Consider the following 20,419-nt stretch of genomic DNA (forward strand, 5'->3'; position numbering starts at 1 on the left):
ATGCTGTCTTGCATCACCCATTATGACACTGCATCTCTTTTAAACTGCTCTTTGGCAAGCTCAGGCTCTATTGCCTCTCACATTGATCTTGTCAAGGGACAAGTGGGAACTTGAATGGTTGTTCTCCCCTTTCCCTATTGGCCAGATCAAAACAGATGTACAGGCAGCTCATTCAAAATATCTCTTGAGGGGCCATGCTAGGAACAGTGAAAGTCTTGTTTATTTACAAATAACAAGAGTTCAACAGAGGAAGGAGGAAGATTGTACACTGATAATTTGTGCGTGCTATTTTCCTATTTCCCACACAAAGTTAAAAAACATAATGAAACAGCATCAACAGAGTCAAACAGCATTGCTTCCAGTGTATCTGAAGAAGTGTGCATGCACACGAAAGCTCATACCAAGAACTAACTTAGTTGGTCTTTAAGGTGCTACTGGAAGGAATTTTTTATTTTGACTATGGCAGACCAACACGGCTACCTATCTACTACTGGAGCATTGCTTCAGTGTCAGTAGATTTTTAAACAACGTTTTGCATTGTAAAGCACTCAGAAACGGGGATGTTGTCAGAGGCCTGCTTTTCATTTTACATTTTGGACTCAGATAGAAAGAAAAAGGTATACACCCATGACAGTGAAGGTAGTCACTTTTCTTCATGGAATACCTGAAGGTGGAGCATGTTCTTTCCCCTGTCCTCCCATCTCCTTTGTATTTTGCCAAGAATAGAGGTAGTTTAAACATGTTCCTGGCCCTCTCTCAATTGACTTGAGGCTTCTGTGCTTAATACTAATGTAGTCCAACCTGAGTGAAGTGAAGAGCTGGCCAGGGAAAGCCAAGGCTCATACATTTGACCAGACAACCCAAAGAGAATCTTAATGGCAGGCAAGTAAAACAAAACACTACACACAGTAGCATCTCACCAGGGTGGGACAGTTCTGCAGTCATAAATGCAGACCTGGTTAATAATGGCAATCTCTTTCCGTAGAGCTGGCTTCAAATATCGCTATGATCAAGGCCAACACCCCAGCAAGGGGCCCACAGCCAACCCTCCTGACCCTGCTGCTGAATCTTCATGCTGTTACCTGCCCATTCACCTGCACAGTCCAAGCAAGCAGTGAGAAGAGCAAGGGCCGGAAGTCCCCCCTCCTTTCCCCCCTCTCTAGGGATGGGGAGTTGGTACCAATTGGGCAAGTGGATGAGTACTTGTGAGGATAAAGGAGGGCATGGCGGGAGAGTGGGGGTGGACACTGAAGAACATCCTATACAGAAACCAGACCAATCCTCAGTATCTGCAATACTTTTTCTGCATAAAAGAAAGTCTTTCAAAGGCAGGAAATACACCCAAGACCAGTTACTGCTTTGGCAGGCCCATAGAATGCATTGAGGATGAGGCCATCCATTTGTGGAGAGAGCAAAGAGTAGAGGGGCTCTTTAAAGGGCTACAGCCTACCTATTTTCAGACAGCAACGAATGGTCCAGCAAGCAGTACACCTAGGGCAGGTGAGGGTCAAGGTGTGGCAAGGGAGGGCTTTGCCACAAAACTATCAGGAACTGGAACCACCTTTCACCTTCCCTCAATGCTCAGAGGGAGCAGGACAGCAGGTCAAGGAGGTACATACTTCATTGGCAAGGTGAGCATGTGCACTCAGCCATCTGTAAGCATGACTGTGAGGATGAGAAAAGAAAATGACAGGCAACTTGCCATTTCTTGGGCTACAGACCTAATCATTTTTCACTTGAAAGTAAATCCCAATAAAAAGAACAAAAATTACTTCTAAATAAAGAAAGTTTAAAACCTTCTAAATCAGGGTTTTGGAGCATTTATTTTTTTTTACATCAGGATACTCTAGGAGCCTTTGAAGTGATCTTAGTCTTGCAAAGAAAAGAAAATGTCCAATCCAGGGTACTAATTAAGGGGTTTATGTTCTAAAAACAGAGTTATGAGTGACAAATAGCATGCATTCTTTATCCACACAGATTAACTTTGCCCCTCTGAAAAGGACTGCCGCAATACTGTGTACACTGCAGTAAATAAACAGTACCTGCTATATATAAGGACAACCACTTAGTGACAGATTACTTTTACAGAAAGCAAGCATTCACAGCCTTTTATTTTGAGGGCCTGAAGATGAACGTGGCTAGGTACAGAGAATTACGTAAGTGCCCTCAATCTGTGGTGGATGGTTTGTTTTTGTAATATGCACACTCTATTTACCATCTATTTTTTATGACAGGCCAATCTACTTCAGATCAAAATAGACTGAAGAGTGAGATAGACCGTTAGCCATACTCCTAAAAGTCTCATCCATCAAGCCCTTGCCTTCCCCCCCCCCCCAATAATTGTGCCAACTACCATTGAAATATTCATGGCAATTTCAGAAGATAGCCATTTCAGCAAGGAAGGATGAGACCAGTAATAAAACTTTCCCCTCCTTCCTTGTTCTCTGAGGACATACAGATGGTGATCTGTTAAGCCATAGCTGCTTTTCAACTCATTGCAGGGAAACTGCAACCTCAAAGAAAGCTTGTCTGGCTACATGGTAACATAAATTTTATTACCCCTTTCCACAGTGCCTCACATTTGTGATACTGAATGAATTAAATGCAGTGTGAGGGATTCAACTAGGTTTTACTCAGAGTAGACCTATTGAAATTAATGGCCCCAAATTAGTCATTTCAGAGAGTCTGCTCTAAGTAAAACTTAGTTGAATACCACCCAGTGGGCTCTCTCTGCTCGGTAATGGGGTCTTTGCTGTTGAGAACAATTTACTAGACAGGATAAGACCCAAATTGACAGTACAAAAGTGTTATTTGATCTGAAACCCTCAGTATCTACCACTATTCTGCATTCTCTAGAGTAGGAGTTCACTAACATTTTGTGCCTATGGGCACATTTGGAAATATGACAAGCTCATTGACTCCACAAAATACCCATTTCACAGAAGATAAGCAGCTGGTGGTCAGAAATTGCCAATGACTAATCACCTATATATACCCCACAGCAAATAAAACAGAGATAAAATAAGGAACCCCTACCCTAACAACAACAGAAGCCAACTTAAATTAAAAAAATGGGAGGGACAGGTGTCTTAATGGGCACCAAGGCAGCTGTTTGAGGCTGTCATGGTGTCCTAGGGCATCATGTTGGGGACCCCATTTCTACGGTTTAGCATAAAAAAATTGCTCACCAAATCCAATCAGTAGTCTCTGCCTACATTATGGTTTCTCATATTATTTTATGAACTTACTCCTCCCCCTTTTAAAATTTTGCATTGGTTAATTTTTCTGATATTCCCCATGCTCCTCTGTCCTTCTGTTAGCGAGCCAGCCAAGAATAGCACACAATGCTAACTCTTTATCTTCATCTTCTTTTCTGTTTTCACTGTGGATTGTAAACATTACTCAAATTCTTGCAGTGTGGGTTGTCAATGCACATTCTCACAGCGGCAACAGCACGGGCAGCATTGCCACACAGGGAAAGCACTCCTATACAATAGTCTTCTTTTCAAATATAGGCATTTTGCCAGTAGCTGGCATTGTCTTAACCCTTTGTGATGTGGAGATAGATGTTCACTTTGAAAGTCTAGCTTTCAATGGCAATCATCAGAATGCGCAGTTCTCAAATATCTGTTGCTGAGCAGCAGTGCAGACAACAAAAGTTGTAGTTTTTTTAGTTCAGAAAAATCCACATGCAGCCATAATCGAAAAAGCAGTGTGTGTGCACACCAGAACTGTGCTTGATTCCTTTTGCTACAGCAGCTTTGACTAACAAGTGAAGCTGCTGTTCAGTGCTTTCTCACTTTGGCAGTAGGAACTGCTGCGGTGAAAAATATAAAACATGTTGCGTTAGCATCTCTTTTGCAGGGTTTGCAGCTGTGTAGTATATAATTTCTCTATAGGTTCCAAATTTTTGAACAACACATGTAACATGCCATGTGGATTACTTCAGCATTGCCTTTGAACACACTCATGTCCAAAGTCAAGTGTCTCTATATCTGGTGTAATTGTTCTGAACCAAAGATAACATTGAATTACACTACAGTTGAACCTGAGCCAAGAACACAGTCTTTTGTTCACCTTAGAACATTTAGCAGTCGCTTTCCCCATAATGTGATGTTAATACCTCTTCTAAGTAGGAGTGGAGGAAGGAAGAATCAACAGGACTGAATAGGCAAAATACAATTGGTATGCCTGCCTAGATAAAATTCAGTACAGAAAATATTTATTTAAATTATGCAAACTGTTATCTGTCATTGCATTCTTTCAAACCCAGCCAGGGTTTAAGGCTTGGCATGTTCTACATGCCACCTTTTGTCTCGGTAGAACAGAACTGCAAATTTCAAAGGAACAGCCTAGTATCTCTAGGACACTACGGTACATGACGGGATTATCACCTCTGTGCACTGGCCTTTGTTTAAATAGCCTTCCTCATTCTATAGACTCATTATTTCCACCCCCTGCTTCCTCGCATCTTCAACTGTCCTTATCCATTTGGAATCAGAATGTCCTAAGCTACTGCATGCTGTCCCTCTCTTTACTTTTGTCCCTTTCCTTGTAGGATGATCTTCATACCACACTGATTAAGAAGAATGAAAAAAGTAATTGTGCTTGTTGTTGTTGTTTAGTCATTTAGTCGTGTCCAACTCTTCGTGACCCCATGGACCAGAGCACGCCAGGCACTCCTGTCTTCCACTGTCTCCCGCAGTTTGGTCAGACTCATGTTTGTAGCTTTGAGAACACTGTCCAACCATCTCGTCCTCTGTCGTCCCCTTCTCCTTGTGCCCTCAATCTTTCCCAACATCAGGGTCTTTTCCAGGGAGTCTTCTCTTCTCATGACCAAAGGTGGCCAAAGTATTGGAGCCTCAGCTTCACGATCTGTCCTTCCAGTGAGCACTCAGGGCTGATTTCCTTCAGAATGGATGCGTTTGATCTTCTTGCAGTCCATGGGACTCTCAAGAGTCTCCTCCAGCACCATAATTCAAAAGCATCAATTCTTCGGCGATCAGCCTTCTTTATGGTCCAGCTCTCACTTCCATACATCACCACTGGGAAAACCATGGCTTTAACTATGCGGACCTTTGTTGGCAAGGTGATGTCTCTGCTTTTTAAGATGCTGTCTAGGTTTGCCAACGCCTTTCTCCCAAGGAGCAGGCGTCTTTTAATTTTGTGACTGCTGTCACCATCTGCAGTGATCATGGAGCCCAAGAAAATAAAATCTCTCACTGCCTCCATTTCTTCCCCTTCTATTTGCCAGGAGGTGATAGGCCCAGTGGCCATGATCTTCTTCTTTTTTTGTTTTGTTGTTGAGCTTCAGACCATATTTTGCGCTCTCCTCTTTCACCCTCATTAAAAGGTTCTTTAATTCCTCTTCACTTTCTGCCATCAATGTTGTGTCATCTGCATATCTGAGGTTGTTGATATTTCTTCCGGCAATCTTAATTCCGGTTTGGGATTCATCCAGCCCAGCCTTTTGCATGATGAATTCTGCATATAAGTTAAATAAGCAGGGAGACAATATACAGCCTTGCTGTACTCCTTTCTCAATTTTGAACCAATCAGTTGTTCTATATCCAGTTCTAACTGTAGCTTCTTCTCCCACATAGAGATTTCTCAGGAGACAGATGAGGTGATCTAGCACTCCCATTTCTTTAAGAACTTGCCATAGTTTGCTGTGGTCGACACAGTCAAAGGTTTTTGCATAGTCAATGAAGCAAAAGTAGATGTCTTTCTGGAACTCTCTAGCTTTCTCCATAATCCAGCGCATGTTTGCAATTTGGTCTGTGTGATGGGATGATGAGCTGCTTGTGCGTAAAATCGTAGTCCCTCAGAGTTTGTGCAAATCCACAAACCTCTGTCTGTGACAGAGCTCCTCAGACATGTCTGCTCTAGTCACTTGCAGATTCCGACAGTGGTTGCTTTCGGAAGCGTTTCCAGCATAAAAGCTCCTTAACGGAAACACGTCTTCTGGACTCGCGGCGTGACAGCTTCTGGCGAGGAATGGGTCTCCCTATGGGAGCTTCAGACACCTCCCCACTGTTCTCGCTGGACGTGTCCCTGAGCCCTCCCTCTTGCTCGCTTTCCCTCAGAGATCCACCTCTCACCCTGCTAGTTCCTGCTTTAGCTGCTGAGTCTCTCTCAGCCTCCGTGAGACTTTCCTCCAGAGACCCACCTCTCCCCCTGCTGGTCCCTGCTTCAGCTGCTGAGTCCCTCCCAGCCTCCGTGAGCCCTTTCCCCACCTGTTCCTCCGATGGCAGTTCCCTGACAGTCTGGTTCCTCTGCATCTTCTAAATCCAGCTTGCACTTCTGGGAGTTCTCGGTCCACATACTACTTGAGCCTTCCTTGTAGAATTTTAAGCATAACCTTGCTAGCGTGTGAAATGAGTGCAATTGTGCGGTAGTTGGAGCATTCTTTGGCACTGCCCTTCTTTGGGATTGGGATGTAGACTGATCTTCTCCAATCCTCTGGCCACTGCTGAGTTTTCCAAACTTGTTGGCATATTGAGTGTAGCACCTTAACAGCATCATCTTTTAAAAATTTAAGTAGTTCAGCTGTGTGCTTAACCTGGGTCATATTGCCCAAGTTGGCTAAGGCTAGGGGACCTTTTCCACTAAGGTTCCTGGTGTGTGCAGGTGTACCACAGCCAAAGACATGCAGCCAGCAACAACCAGCCAGGAAGAAGGTATTTTCTGTGGAGGTACCCACACTCTGGAATAGCCTTTCCCAACCCCCTCACCCTGAAACGATGCATGTGTTGAATCTGCAGTTGAGGTATATGCTGAAAACCAACTTATTCACCTTGGTGTTTGGTGGCTCATAATGCCAGTGATTTTAAGTTTTTGGTTTAAATTTATTATATATATTTTAAAAATATATTGTATTTGCATTTTGCACATTACTTGGATGTGTGTTACAGAACAGGCGAAGCAAGCCCATAGGAAAATTCGTCTTGCGAAGCAACTCAAAAAAATGAAAAACTCTTTCATCTTGCGAGTTTTTCGTCTTGCGAGGCATTCGTCTTGCGAGGTACCACTGTAGTAAGAATATGAATGCACACATAGCAGGGATGTAGTTTATGTAGGTTCTGCAAGTAAAGATGCTATGCAACTTCACAGATCACATTTTCATTCATGGAGATCAGTCTCTATAGAAAAACTGCCAAAACATTGGCAGAATATGACCTGTGCATCACAGGTACAGAGATGGGCAGCTGCTGTATGTCATAAACTGCCTAACAACCATATACCTCCCTTCAAACATTACAAGAGACACTTTCCCCTAAACACATATCCTTGGAAATAGAGCCTAGAAATTTCAGCAGAACTTCCGAAGTATGTGTATGTAGAAATCACAAAGGAAGAAAAAACTGGCTTTAATTGTGCTTAACCTGAAAGTAAAACCGATTTAAATCTTCAGGGATTACTTCTAATCAATGTTTTAGGATCTGAATGCAAAATGTACTCTAAGTAACAATGATTTCAATTACACTACTGTTTTCAAGTAAAATCTACAGTTTGCAACCTTGGAGACAGAAAGAAAGTGATAAACTTATTGTATCAACTGCTGTTTAAAAATGTTCAATCTTCTGAACTGACACACCAGCAACAACCTGTACAGTATTAAATAGTCTTGTTTAACACATCCTTTGCAAATGATGATGTAAATGGTATCTGTTCCTTAGGCCTCTGAAAATTGGATATTTTGTCTTTAATACATGAACCACATTCAGCTCCAGCTAACAGTTGAACTTCACATGTTTCAAAGGTGAGCAAAAGTAATTGAATTTGCAATCATTTCATCCAGCTGTCACAGCAGGCAAATAATTTTTTGTAGAGTGGTGATGGTAAGTGTTGAGGTGGGGAGTCCAGTACCAAGTCTGCTGAGATACAGTACGATGCTAAAACCACACAGAGTGGAAAAATCAATGACCCAGGAAAGTATGCCACTTGATAATCTTAATTTGAAAGCTCAAGATCTGTGCAGAGAAGAAAGGGCTTAAGCAAGGTTTTTTCCCCAACTCTATGTGTACTATTAATCTCTCATTATTGGAACTTGTTACAGATAACTGTTCCACAATTGATTAACTCTTTGAATTTCTCAAACTGTAATTTTTATTTATTATTTTTTCCAAGTACAGGTTCATTGCATCACCTAAGGATTTTGCTGTCAGATGAAGTTTTACAGTTTTTCTCAACCAAAAAAGGTGTGCATGCATGCACACACACACACACACACACATACACATATGTCCCCCACTTCCCCCCTCCAAGTAAGTATATTTTTTCATATTTAAATCATTTTATTTTAAACATAAATGGTGTTCTCTAGAAATATGTATTTATTTTCCCTATAAGTCAACGGGTACCGTGTTCGTGTGTGTGTGTGTGTGTGTGTGTGTGTGTGTGTGTGTGAGAGAGAGAGAGAGATAGAGAGATCAATGACACTTGGTATCACTAACTGCACTCATTGTTAGAGACTGTCTCTTTAAAAGGATTTGCTTTCACAAACTCAGCCGAGCTTATGAAAATCTACCCTCTGCTGCTGAAAAAGGAAGAGAAAGCTTGAGGCAGGTCAGAAACTTTAGATGCTAAATATTTATAATACTGCAATGCTGTTTGCAATTCTTTAAGAGGCAAAGAGTATTTGACTTCTAACTCTGCTTGGTTAAAACTAAGGATTACATTTATTTATTTATTTTTAAATCTTATAACCGAAAGACTTGTATGCCTATTTGGGGCATAACTTATCTCTCTTATAACGAAGGTTAATTCCTGCTGAACAGATCAATGCTTCAATAGTTCTACGCACCATTTTTTATCCGAACAAACAGGCATCATGTTATGAGTCTGCAGATTGCAGCCTTCATAAGGACAGAATATACATGAGGAGCTTGCGGCAAGGCCTACAGTGTTTACCAGCTCATAGCAGTCAATGGAAGACTTTCCCATGAAACCCAATCACAAAATAGTTGATGCAGTAAGTATCCCATTTCAAAATGTAGTCTAGATGCTGATGTGACTTTGATAATGTTATCTGTATTTTTCTGAGCATGCTATTAGGGTGGCCACATGTCCTACTTCACAGAGGACAGTCCTCTGTTTAAGGGCTGCCATGTCCAAGTCTGAGTTAAAGGGAGGGACAGCAGGGGCTTGAAGCAGACTGAGTGACCTAGTCACAGTCTTCCTCAAAGTGGTAAGGTGTATTTCTTTTTCAATTATAGCAACTGGCTTGTATCCAATACAGTGCTAAGTAACCATCCTGTCAGTGCCAGGATTTCCACTTGCAACAGGACTTCCCTCTGTCCTTCCCTCGCTCTCCCCTCCCAAATACATATAGAAATTTTCATATTCAAATCGTTTTATTTTAAACATAAATAGTGTTCTCTATAAATATGTATCTATTTTCCCTTTAAGTCAACAGTTATTGCAGGATGAAAACTCTGAATTCCACCCCCCAACTGAGAATGTGTGAACAAGCATGTACATAATTTAGGAACAAGTATTTGATTTCCATAATCATTAAGCTGCTGTTCACAATATTTTTACTTCAGAATAGCCCAGGTGATGTAGGGGAGTCTGCTATACATTATAAATAAGTAGCCTGAGAACGCCCTCAGCAGTGGTGTAGCGTGGGTTGTCAGCACCCGGGGCAAGGCAAGTAATTTGCGCCCCCTAACCCGTGGATTTGCGCACCCTAACCCTAACCCCCAGATGTTGCGCCCGGTGCGGCCGGCCACCCCTGCACCCGCCACGCTACGCCACTGGCCCTCAGGCAATCCTAACTCCAAGTTATGCCCCCTGGGTAGTACAGTGGTACCTCGGGTTACATACGCTTCAGGTTACATACACTTCAGATTACAGACTCCACTAACCCAGAAATAGTACCTCGGGTTAAGAACTTTGCTTCAGGATGAGAACAGAAATTGTGCGGTGGCAGCGCAGCAGCAGTGGGAGCCCCATTAGCTAAAGTGGTGCTTCAGGTTAAGAACAGTTTCAGGTTAAGAACAGACCTCCAGAACGAATTAAGTTCTTAACCTGGGGCACCACTATATAGGATACTTCAAAGCTCTTTGGCAAACCACAGAGCTATGCTGTCAGTAAATAATGTCTGTGTAGTGATTCCTTCGCAGTGTGAGAGGCCACTGGAGAGAGGCAGAGAGGCAGAAATGAACCTTAGCCAGAATCCTATACTTTGCCTGGGCTACTACACTCTTCACTGACTTATCTTCTTAATTCTGACCAACTTCCTAGATCCCACTTATAGGCTTCCTTCAGCTCCATATGTCTGTGTGCACATGTACATGCTCTGCGCAACATTAAAACTGCATGTGTATGACATCATTGGCATCCCAGCAGGACTCGAACTCTTTCTGGGGAGCCTGCATTCTACACACATTCCTCCTGGTAATTCGGGCCATAGATTGTGCAGTTGTCTACTCCTTGGAGCATGCTTCTGCACTTTGTTTATACTTGATAGGGCAGTGATGTGGTTGCTGCATTCTGGTGGGTGCCCTTGCACATGGATAACATGAGGATGTCATCAGTGAAATGACACTGTGAACAGTAGTTGGTTGTGGAGTTGGTAAGGTTACTATGGGGGTATTACATAGTAAGGTTACTATGGTCAATGTTGCTACATTAAAGGTTTGTTGCTCAAGTTATTGTTGTGGTGTTGACTCTGCTGCTGGTTAGGCATAGGCTCATGATAACATTATGTCAATGTTAGTCCTAGTTCAGTGGCTACTCAGCATACTGAGACCATAGGACTGCCCTGCTGGAACGGTAAGTTCCACTAATTTAAACAGAGATTGTTTCCAAGAACTATAACCTTAGGCACTTCAACACCTGAGTCCTATTGGAAAGAAAGAAAGAAAGAAAGAAAGAAAGAAAGAAAGAAAGAAAGAAAGAAAGAAAGAAAGAAAGAAAGAAAACTTGGCACATTGTTTATGAGTATTTACTCTAGTACATCCATGTGCAGTGCCAAATAAAATACCCTGCAATGCATGCCAGCATAGCATCATAGTTTATGATCATATCCTGGTGTTGGAATATTGGATCATATCCAATATTCTCTATCCTGGAATTATATGCAAGTAATATGCGGGTGGCGCTGTGGTCTAAACCACTGAGCCTAGGGCTTGCCGATAGGAAGGTTGGCAGTTCGAATCCCCACAACAGGGTAAGCTCCCATTGTTCTGTCCCAGCTCCTGCCAACCTAGCAGTTCAAAAGCATGCCAAAAATGCAAATAGATAAATAGGTGGGATGAATCTGGCGGGAAGGTAAATGGCGTTTTCGTGCGTTGCTCTGGTTTCGCCAGAAGCGGCTTAATCATGCTGGCCACATGACCCGGAAAAACTGTCTGCGGACAAAAGTCGGCTCCCTCGGCCAGTGAAGCGAGATGAGCGTCACAACCCCAGAGTTATCCGTGACTAGACTTAACTGTCAGGGGTCCTTGTCCTTTACCTTTTTAAAGACTTACAACCCAGTCTTACATGTATTGCATGTATAGAGGTTGTAGCTCAAGGAAATGATGATAACCTTTCTTTCAATGCAAGGGATCATTTCACATTAAAATTTGCACTGGTCCATCATTAGACCTTATGTTACTGGCTCAAGTAGTTCTGCAGCTTTTATAGAGCTCAGTACAAAAAAAAACCTACATGTAATATTTGCCCTGTAGTTTGGCCTTGTGCAGTTTATTTTTAACAAATAGGCCAGGGTGAAGGCTGAGCTGGACTGGGGCCATGACATTGTGGTAGGGGAGCTGGCTTTAACCCTGACATGATAGGAATCAGCCTCCATCTTTGTTTGCTATTTGCAATGGGAGGAAAGTTCCTGTTGACAATTTTGTTAAACAAAAAGCAGCTACACAAAGCCAAATTATGTGGCACGGATCACATCTAGTTTGGCCCTTAATTCAGGCTTAAATCCCATTGAAATCAAGCTAGTTGCAATTAACTTTGATCCCATTCATTTCAGGGTTTGCCAGATTGCTAATGTGGGCCATAAATATAATTCTGGCAACCAGCTAGGAGACTCCGATCATAGGAGTAATTTTTTAAAAAGCTGCCTACAGCATAGCAAGGCAGAGACTAAATCTTGAAAAGTGGCACTAGGCTGTCTCTTATGCTTTCTCTTTTATATTTTATTTAAGGTACTTATTAATTACCAAAGCCTTGTAGTGCTGTAATGTTACTTTCAGGGACGGAGGGGAAGAATAAGAATCATGTTCTTATTGTCCATTTCTTGTGCAGATCTAGCAGTCTTGATTAAGTTGTGTTCTTTTTCAAGGCTACAGGGTTAATACATGGATCTTTTTTAATGCTTGTATGTGGGTGAGGAAAATCATTGAATTCCCATTGACTCATATTTGCCCTTTGGCTTCATAGTGGAGGTCTGAGTTTTGGTACATTTAAGCCGTGCTAATGGTTTCTCTAGAAGCCTATTTTGGTTTAATAGTAATAATAATATTATTTGTCAGCAAGTCCTACCAAAACAGTACTAAATGCCTTATTTCTCTGCTGTGTTTTAAGTATTGCAGTTGCTGTGAAACCCCAACCCGTTTAAACACTTTAACCTTTCACTGATCAACACAGTAGTCCTACGCATACTTACTTAGGCGTTAGTCTCATTTAACTCAATGTGACTGACCTCTGAGCAAACCATGCACAGTATTGAGTACTGTATTTATCCACAATACAGGTAACTCAGTTAAACATAGAATCATAAGAGTCATAAAATTGTAGAGTTGAAAGCGACTCAGAGGAACATACATATATCATTGTATCTAAATTGGGGCAATACTGTCAGTTTAACAATTCTCTCATATGCTTAGAACAATGCTATTCACAATTTCAAAGTTTTATAATTCATAGAGCACATATACAAGATCATCAGTATGATGCTATTTCAGTCTAAATTAATTCAAAATAATTTCTACCTTGTTTCATATTTAGGTTTCTTAAGTTGGCTAGAGTTTTCATTCTGCACACAACAGCAAGTACTAAAATGGCATTCTTTGGTTCTGTGCTGGTGTGTTTGTTGGTTTTTAAAGCTTTCTGACTACTTTAGTTCTGAAGAGTTTTCAGCAGCAAATAAGTCATACACCATGATCTTCTCTATTGTACCCCTAGTCTGGGCTCCAGCAGACTATATCTTCCAGGACATTTACTTATGAATGTAGCTTTCTTAAGCATGCATGGCAAATCTTTCAGAGCACATCCTCTACTCTTGATGAGCCATTCTAGTCTAGCCATGAACCTGCACCCACTTACAGTGATACTATTCTAGGCTGCAGCCTTCCTTCCTGGCCTTGAGCTACCTAAAGCCTCGCAAGCACACGCCTAAGCAAGCAGCTGCACACCATGTATCTGGTCATTTCTTCGGGGTCACATGTATTCATTCACTGCATCCCATCCCTATGGGCCCCATGTACCGGGGTTGGCACAAGCTCAGCTGTCAAAATGATGTAGGCAGCAATATGGGGGTTTTCTATACCACAGCAGCTAAGCATTCCAGAGAGTTCATCTTCATTCACAGCATGCAGTCTACCAATGAAGCACATTCAGTACTCCCTTTTAAAAAATGAAATGGATCTTGGTTCAGGTTCAATGGGAATCCACCTACACTTCCAGTTCCATAGGTGTTGGTTGTGGGGATTAAATGGTGGGCAGAACATTACTTTGCCTATGGTAAGAGACATTGGATTCTCCAAGTAATGAGTATAGCAACCCTAGCTAATGTACAGCACCTGGCAGCTTTGGGAATGGACTTCAAAAGCATTATCAGTTCAAGATCTCTAATGAAGTTGGTTTTTCTTGGAAATGTTTTGTGTTCACCTGGCAAAAACCCTTCTCTCTCTCCTTCCTGAATCAGATTGCAAAAAACTAAATAAGCTGAGCATGGGTTTAAGCATTAAGCAAAATATATAAATACTTTTGTATTAGAAATTATCTTCCCTTCCCCCCCAATAGAGCTTTAAGTAGCTGAACTACGGAGCAAAGTTTTGTACAGAATTCTGTGCAGGAGGAATCAGGTACCTGTTGAATTTCCTGCCTTAGGTGAAGATAAAGGAAAACCACCGTCCCTACAGGGTGCCTATATGCCAGCTGTTGAACCATCCAGCCCGTTTCAAAGGGAGGCGCCCCTCCCTGGTGCTGCCCGCGCCCACCTGCCCGCTGGCCGCCCTGCCTGGCGATGCTGCTGAGATGGGGCTGGCTAGTCGCCCACCCGGCGCAGAGGTTGCTGCCCTTACCTGAGAAGTCCGCCAGCGCCGCGATCTCTTTGGTCCAGACCAGGAGCAGGCAGGAGAGGAGGCTGAGCGGCAGCCTGAGCTCTACCTGGCGCCGGCTTGGATGCTGCCCAGCAGCCTCCAGTTCACTCATGGCGCGGAGGGAGGCGGGGGGTCCCTGCAGCCCAAGCCGGTCACATGACGGCTCCGGCCCCCAGCCGAGAAAGAGAGACAGACAGAGAGAAAGAAAGAAAGAGTGTGCGTCCCTGTCCTTCCTGGGAATGGGGACGCCGCCGCTGCCTCAGCGAGCGAAGGAAAGGGCAAGGCTCCTGACAGGGAAAGGGAAAAAGTCCCCGCGCAGCTTCTTTCCCTGGAGAGGAAGTCCCTCTCAGCGAGCACTGACTGGCCCCCGGCTGGAAAAGTGAAGTGCGTGTGAGGCGCTGAGTGTGTGTGTGTGTGAGAGAGAGAGAGAGAGCGAGAGAGAGAGCGCAGGGGTGGCAGCGAAAGGGAAGAGCCGCCGCTGGCACTGGCGTCGAAAAGCCAACGCCAGCCAGCCAGCCAGTCGCTGGGTGCCGACCACGCAGCACCTCCCAGCCTTCGTCCCGATTAGTATACATCACCTGCTCCCTCTCAGCCTCATTCCTGTCTGCTCTCTCTCTCTCTCTCTCTCTCTCTCTCTCTCTCTCACGGCTTTACCATTCCCGCCCCTCAACTTCCCCTTTCCCCCAAAGTTTGCAAGATTAGCACGGAAGGCACTTAGCACAGCAGCGAATAAATAAAAGGAAAACGCCACAGCCATTCTGAGGACGGCTGCTGCTGCTTTGAAAGCGAGGACCAGGATCTGGTAACTTTCAGACAGCCTTCTGCGTCGAACGTCTGGGGAGGCTGTGGTTTTGGTACGCACGTGTGAATGTTATCATACTTATTATTTTGTTCTTAACTGGTTTATCTTTATCAGCCTGGATAGCTCAAGTAGGTTACCTTGACGGATTTGTTTATGAAGGGCCTTCCTAGGAAGGGCTGGGCGTAACTCCACTTGGAACTCACTGAGGCTTGTTTCTGAGCAGACATGTATAGGATTGCATTGTGCACCAGCAAGCAGGCGAAAATGGAACTAGGGCTGCAGTCCTTTTCCCATTAAACTTCTAAGCATGTTATGTATAAATTGCATTGCAAATGCTGGATAGAAAGCACAGGAGAGTCACGTCGTATTATTTTGCCTCCTAGTATCAATGTACACTCTCAGAACATGGTGCTGCTTTGTTACTCATGGTGAAATAAATACCTTGGCACAACGCTTCGCAATTGGTGTAGAGTTTTTCCAATAGGGTGATGAAGACTGTAGAGGGGGAAAAAACCATACTGTGTGAAGCAAGATGTACCTGCATTTCCCCAGGATACATACAAGCACAAACCATAATTTATGCTCAAGAAAAAAACAAAACCCTTTACTCCCGGCTTTGAAATTAAATTTAAATTCCTATCATGAAAACATTTCTGTGTAAGAATTAACACACTTCAGGTGTGTAGATTGTAACATGTAATGATCCTGCACCAGTGGCAACGGCCGTGATGACGTTGGAGACTGCTGATGCAAGTGATGCTAAAGATACATTTGCACAGTTTACCAACATTTAATAAAGTACTGTAAGTTTGCACAACTATTCAGTGTGGAGCCAGTGTGGTGTAGTGGTTAAGAGTGGTAGTCTCGTAATCTGGAGAACTGGGTTCACTTCCCCGCTCCTCCACATGCAGCTGCTGGGTGACCTTGGGCTAGTCACACTTCTCTGAAGTCTCTCAGCCCCACTCACCTCACAGAGTGTTTGTTGGGGGCAGGAAGGGAGAGGAGAATGTTAGCTGCTTTGAGACTCCTTAGGGTAGTGATAAAGTGGGATATCAAATCCAAACTCCTCCTCCTCCTCTTCTTAATAGTTGCAGTTAGTATTGGACAAGTAGTATAGTCTTCTGCAATTCTTCAGCACCTCAATATAGCCTCTAAATGCTTTGTGGATTTTATTTTGTAATAGTTGGTGTGTATTTATAATGGTACCAGTGTATATTTTTACTTTAGTCCCTTCACGTCTCTCCCACAACTGGTGCTGTAACTCCCCAAAGATTTGACTTCACCCCCAAAGCACACGCCTCCATTGTCTCCTGAGACAGACAGATGTCAAGAGCAACCTCTGATGTCCATGCATTGAGTATGAACATCTACACCAGAAAGGCTACACACATAGGCCTCTTTGCTACCAAGAACTCTTAGGGCAGTCTATAAATGTTAATAAAAAAATAATCAGAATAGCAGTTTCATATTACCGATATATCTATGTTTTATTCTTTATTGCATTTATATTCCACCTTTCATCAAGGAGGTCAAGGTGGTGTACACAATACTTCCCATTTTATCCTCACAACAACCCTGTGAGGTACGCTTAGAGACAATTACTAAGTGAAGTAGTGAGGTCTAGGTAGAGATTCGAACCTGGGTCTCCCAGCTTCTAGTCTACCTTCTATACTACACTGGCTCTTTCTCAATCCCTTTCTCTCTTCCAACTCATGTCACGTTTAAGTGTCAACTTAAAACTCATGGCCCAACCTTTGCTTGCTCAATATTAACAGAAATGAAATTGATACTGTCTGGTTTTTTCTTTCTAAGACAACAGTCAGAAAAACAAGAGGAACCTGAGAATGTAGATTATAGTAGATTATTGATAAATTTACAGCCAGGCTCACGATGACTGTAATAGCACTTTAAGTTATGGAGGTCTATCGCTACTTTTTTAAGATTGCTGATATGCCTTCAACTCTCTTAAACATCTCAGTCTCTTCCTTTGCCTGATAAATTTCTGTTTGTCTGAATCCAATTACAGAAGTTTCTCACCAGTGAGACCATTTTAAAGTGCTTCATTCCCTGCACTTTGACACCAAGTAAATCTTCCCCCAAAAAAGTTTTAACGACTCAGCTGCCATTTCTGGCTCTGTTTCTATGGAAATGAATGTCATGGCTAGTTGAAACAAAGCAAGTAGTTTAAAATAATCACTATATGGTCATTATTTAAAGCAAGGCACCCCATGTTTGCAGACTCAGTCTCCGTTTCTATGGAAATGGGAATAAACAAAGCATTCCAAGACAACATTTCTCTCATATATATATATATATATATATATATATATATATATATATATCAGAACTATTAACAAAAGTCCCACAAATTCTATTTTTCATATACATTACTGTATAAAATTAAAATTTCAAAAATTGCAGTGATTCTGTTCTTCGTGCCCTTGCATCTTTCAATGAAGAAAAACAGATTTCCCTTTAGTTAAAGTTTTGAATTAATAATGAGGGATAGGGGATTGTTCATTCTAGTTCTAAAAGTTAATTAATAGCACAATCCTAGGCATGTCTACTGTAAAGGACTGCGGCCTGGCTCAACTCTAGGATGGTTTTATTTAACTCAGTATAATTCAGGGTCCTAAATTAACTGTTTGCAACTGCTGTTACTAGAGCCTAACATTTCCCCTATGGTTTCCAGATGCTTTCTTCATTTTATTGAAGTAGCAATATGATATACATTAGCCTGCTGGCAGGTTTTATTTTATGTCTGATGTAGCTTCCTACAACATTTTAATTGTATTCTCTGCTGTACAAATAATCCTCATTTATTTTATGAAGACTATGTTGATGAAAGATTTTCACTATTTCTCCTGAAGGTTATTATTTTATTCACTTTTTTGCTGCATTATATGAATATGATCCAACCAAGGTTTTAAGTCCTACTGAATTCAATGGCAGACCTGTAAGCAAAAATCAATAGAAATAAAAGTGCTTATTGTTAACTGGATTGTACTGTGTTAACATACAGTGATGTTTTGGGAAAGCAGTGTCAAATATTTTCTCTCTCACTTTTAAAACACATTAATAAAACACTATTAGAACGTGTGTGTGTAACATTTGTGTGCACATTATCCTTAGCATGATGCTTGTGTAATTTTTATCCAAGACCAGTAACACAATCTATTGCTCTCCTATAAGTAGACTTTATGCAGGATTGCCTTGCTGTTGTGGTAGTGGTGTGGGATAGGCATGCTGGATTCATATAGCATAGGAATGCACAATCAGCAAGGAAATAAACCTAGCTCCAATATTAGTAAACAAAAATACAAAATAAAAAAGTTTACAAGATGGCATTGCTTATGAAGAAGTCCCTCATAACTAACAATGGGGTGAGGAATTGATTAGTTTTAATAACATGTAAAGTGTATGCCCACTGCATTGTAAATGATACTACAACTGAATATACATTCTAGCTGGAGTAAGATTTACATTGTATATCGACTTGATTCAGAATCAAATTTAATACACTAATCTCCTAGACCCTGGATACAAAAAACAGACTAGCAGACCACACCTCTTAAATACTACTTGGGAAAATATAAACACTGCTAGGTTCATAGACATGTTTCACAAGGAAGTAAATATGAGTAAGTAACTATAACCAACAATGGATGAAAAAGGGGAGAAACTTGAAATATGTGACTCTCATTTACAAGGATTAATTTTACATTCTGCTCTCTTAGCAGTAAAAAGTTCAAAAGGTGTTTTGAGTATCATGCTTGCATGACAATTTAACCTTTTCAACTGTAATAAATCTCAAGGGAACACTTTAAGCCAATAAACAGTTTAGAATTTGTGCCGAAGTGGAAGAGTGCTGCTTAGGGCTCTGCAGTGCAATCCTAAGCATGTCTAAACAGAAACACATTATCTGAGTTCAATGGGACTTACTCCATGGCAGCTGTGTTTATGACTGCAACCTTAGTTATTCTGAAACAATTAACATGGAATATAAGGGTATGTTTTTGTGTAAATGGTGGGGGAAAAACACTTTTGACTATGTATACTCCTGGAGAATAGCGGGGCTGGAAGGGGCCAAACATAAGAGCTCAGCTGGATCAAAACAAAGACCTATCTAGCCAGCATCTTGTTCCTCACAGCAGCCAACCAGATGCTTATAAGAAGTCCACAACCAGGGTATAAGGGCAATAGCACTCTCCTGCTGCTATTTCTCAGCATACTGCCTCCGATTCTGAAAGAAGTATATAACCTTCATGCCTAGCAGTCATTGATAGCCTTATCTTCCACAAATCTGTCAGCCTTCTTTTAAAGATGTCCTAAGTGGTGGCCATCACATCTTCTACTAGCAAATTCATTTCACTATGCCAGGGTTGGGGAGCCTTTGGCTGTCCAGATGATGGTGAACTTCAACTCCCATCAGCCCCAGTAAGCTTAGCCAGGGATGATGTGAGTTGTAGTTTAGCAACATCTGGAGGAGCATGGGTTCTCAATTGCCACTTTCTTTTTTACATTTCTGCTAGCATGGAAGTTTTTTACTTAATCAGACATAATGCAGCAAGATAAAAATTACAAAATACTACTAGCGATGTAATACAAAATGCAAAACCATGTGCCCAGACAACAAGGAAAACAAATGTGAGCCACCTCACTCCGCTAACAGCAGCATTTATATGTGGCAATCTAATGCTTCTAGAAACATATAGAGCTCCACTTTGGAGAGTTTAGGCAAACATTTGAGAAACCATGATAAACGAAAAGCACACAGCAGCACTAGGTGAGCCTCTAAGTTACCACTGTGTTCTTAAAATATAAACAACTACGGTTGCCGGACAGAGAAAAAACAGGCACTGGTGCAGGAAAGCGTATCACTGAAGACCAGAGTTGACAAAAGTAGCAAAAAAATTCTTCAAAAGTAGCAGAAAGTCAGATGGCATAAGCCATTCACGCGGACACCACTAGACTCCAAGAAATCCCCGCTATGAATCTCTTTCGATCGTAACAGCGGATAAGCTTCGGAAGTAGAAACACTTGTCAGAGAAAAAACAAAAACAAACTAATGCTATTCTAACTTAGTGTGCAGAATGGATTTTTTTTTTTGGCATTCTAATTTAAGATTTCTAGGTTCGGTGGGCCCCCTAGAGCGTGCGCGCCCTCGTGCACCGCTCACTTCATATGGCAGCAACCAGCGAAAAAGCCTCTATGGCAGGACAGGGGAACCTGTTGCGCTTCTCCCGAGGCAAATCTCTTGCACCCGCCACCCCTGGCAGCCGCTGGAGTCCGAAGACATCGGGCGGGGACGACACAAGGAGAAGGACAAAGAGGGAGCTGGGATGGC

At 42.2% G+C, this 20,419-nt stretch overlaps 1 protein-coding gene and 1 long non-coding RNA gene across 5 annotated transcripts in view; one reads left to right on the plus strand and one right to left on the minus strand.

Moving 5' to 3' along the window:
- EVA1C (eva-1 homolog C) overlaps nucleotides 1-20,417 on the minus strand; it is a 49,082-nt gene extending 28,665 nt beyond the window's left edge. Inside the window, exon 1 of one of the 4 annotated variants that reach the window (XM_083500366.1) lies at nucleotides 20,302-20,417. In XM_083500366.1, the coding sequence (XP_083356492.1) occupies nucleotides 20,302-20,371 (70 nt within the window). In that variant the 5' untranslated portion in view covers nucleotides 20,372-20,417. Of the gene's footprint in view, nucleotides 1-13,748; nucleotides 13,827-14,252; nucleotides 15,068-20,301 lie in introns of those variants that run through there. The other 3 variants (XM_083500367.1, XM_083500365.1, XM_083500368.1) reach the window with 3 other exon arrangements.
- LOC310705652 lies at nucleotides 7,506-9,608 on the plus strand. The gene is made up of 3 exons (XR_014525431.1): nucleotides 7,506-7,762; nucleotides 8,490-8,568; nucleotides 8,829-9,608. It is a non-coding gene; the product is annotated as an uncharacterized lncRNA (long non-coding RNA).
- Nucleotides 20,418-20,419: the final 2 nt, after the last annotated feature.

Source organism: Podarcis liolepis, assembly GCF_965112155.1.
Source record: "Podarcis liolepis genome assembly, chromosome: 4".
In the NCBI taxonomy this organism is placed as follows: Eukaryota; Metazoa; Chordata; class Lepidosauria; order Squamata; family Lacertidae; genus Podarcis; species Podarcis liolepis.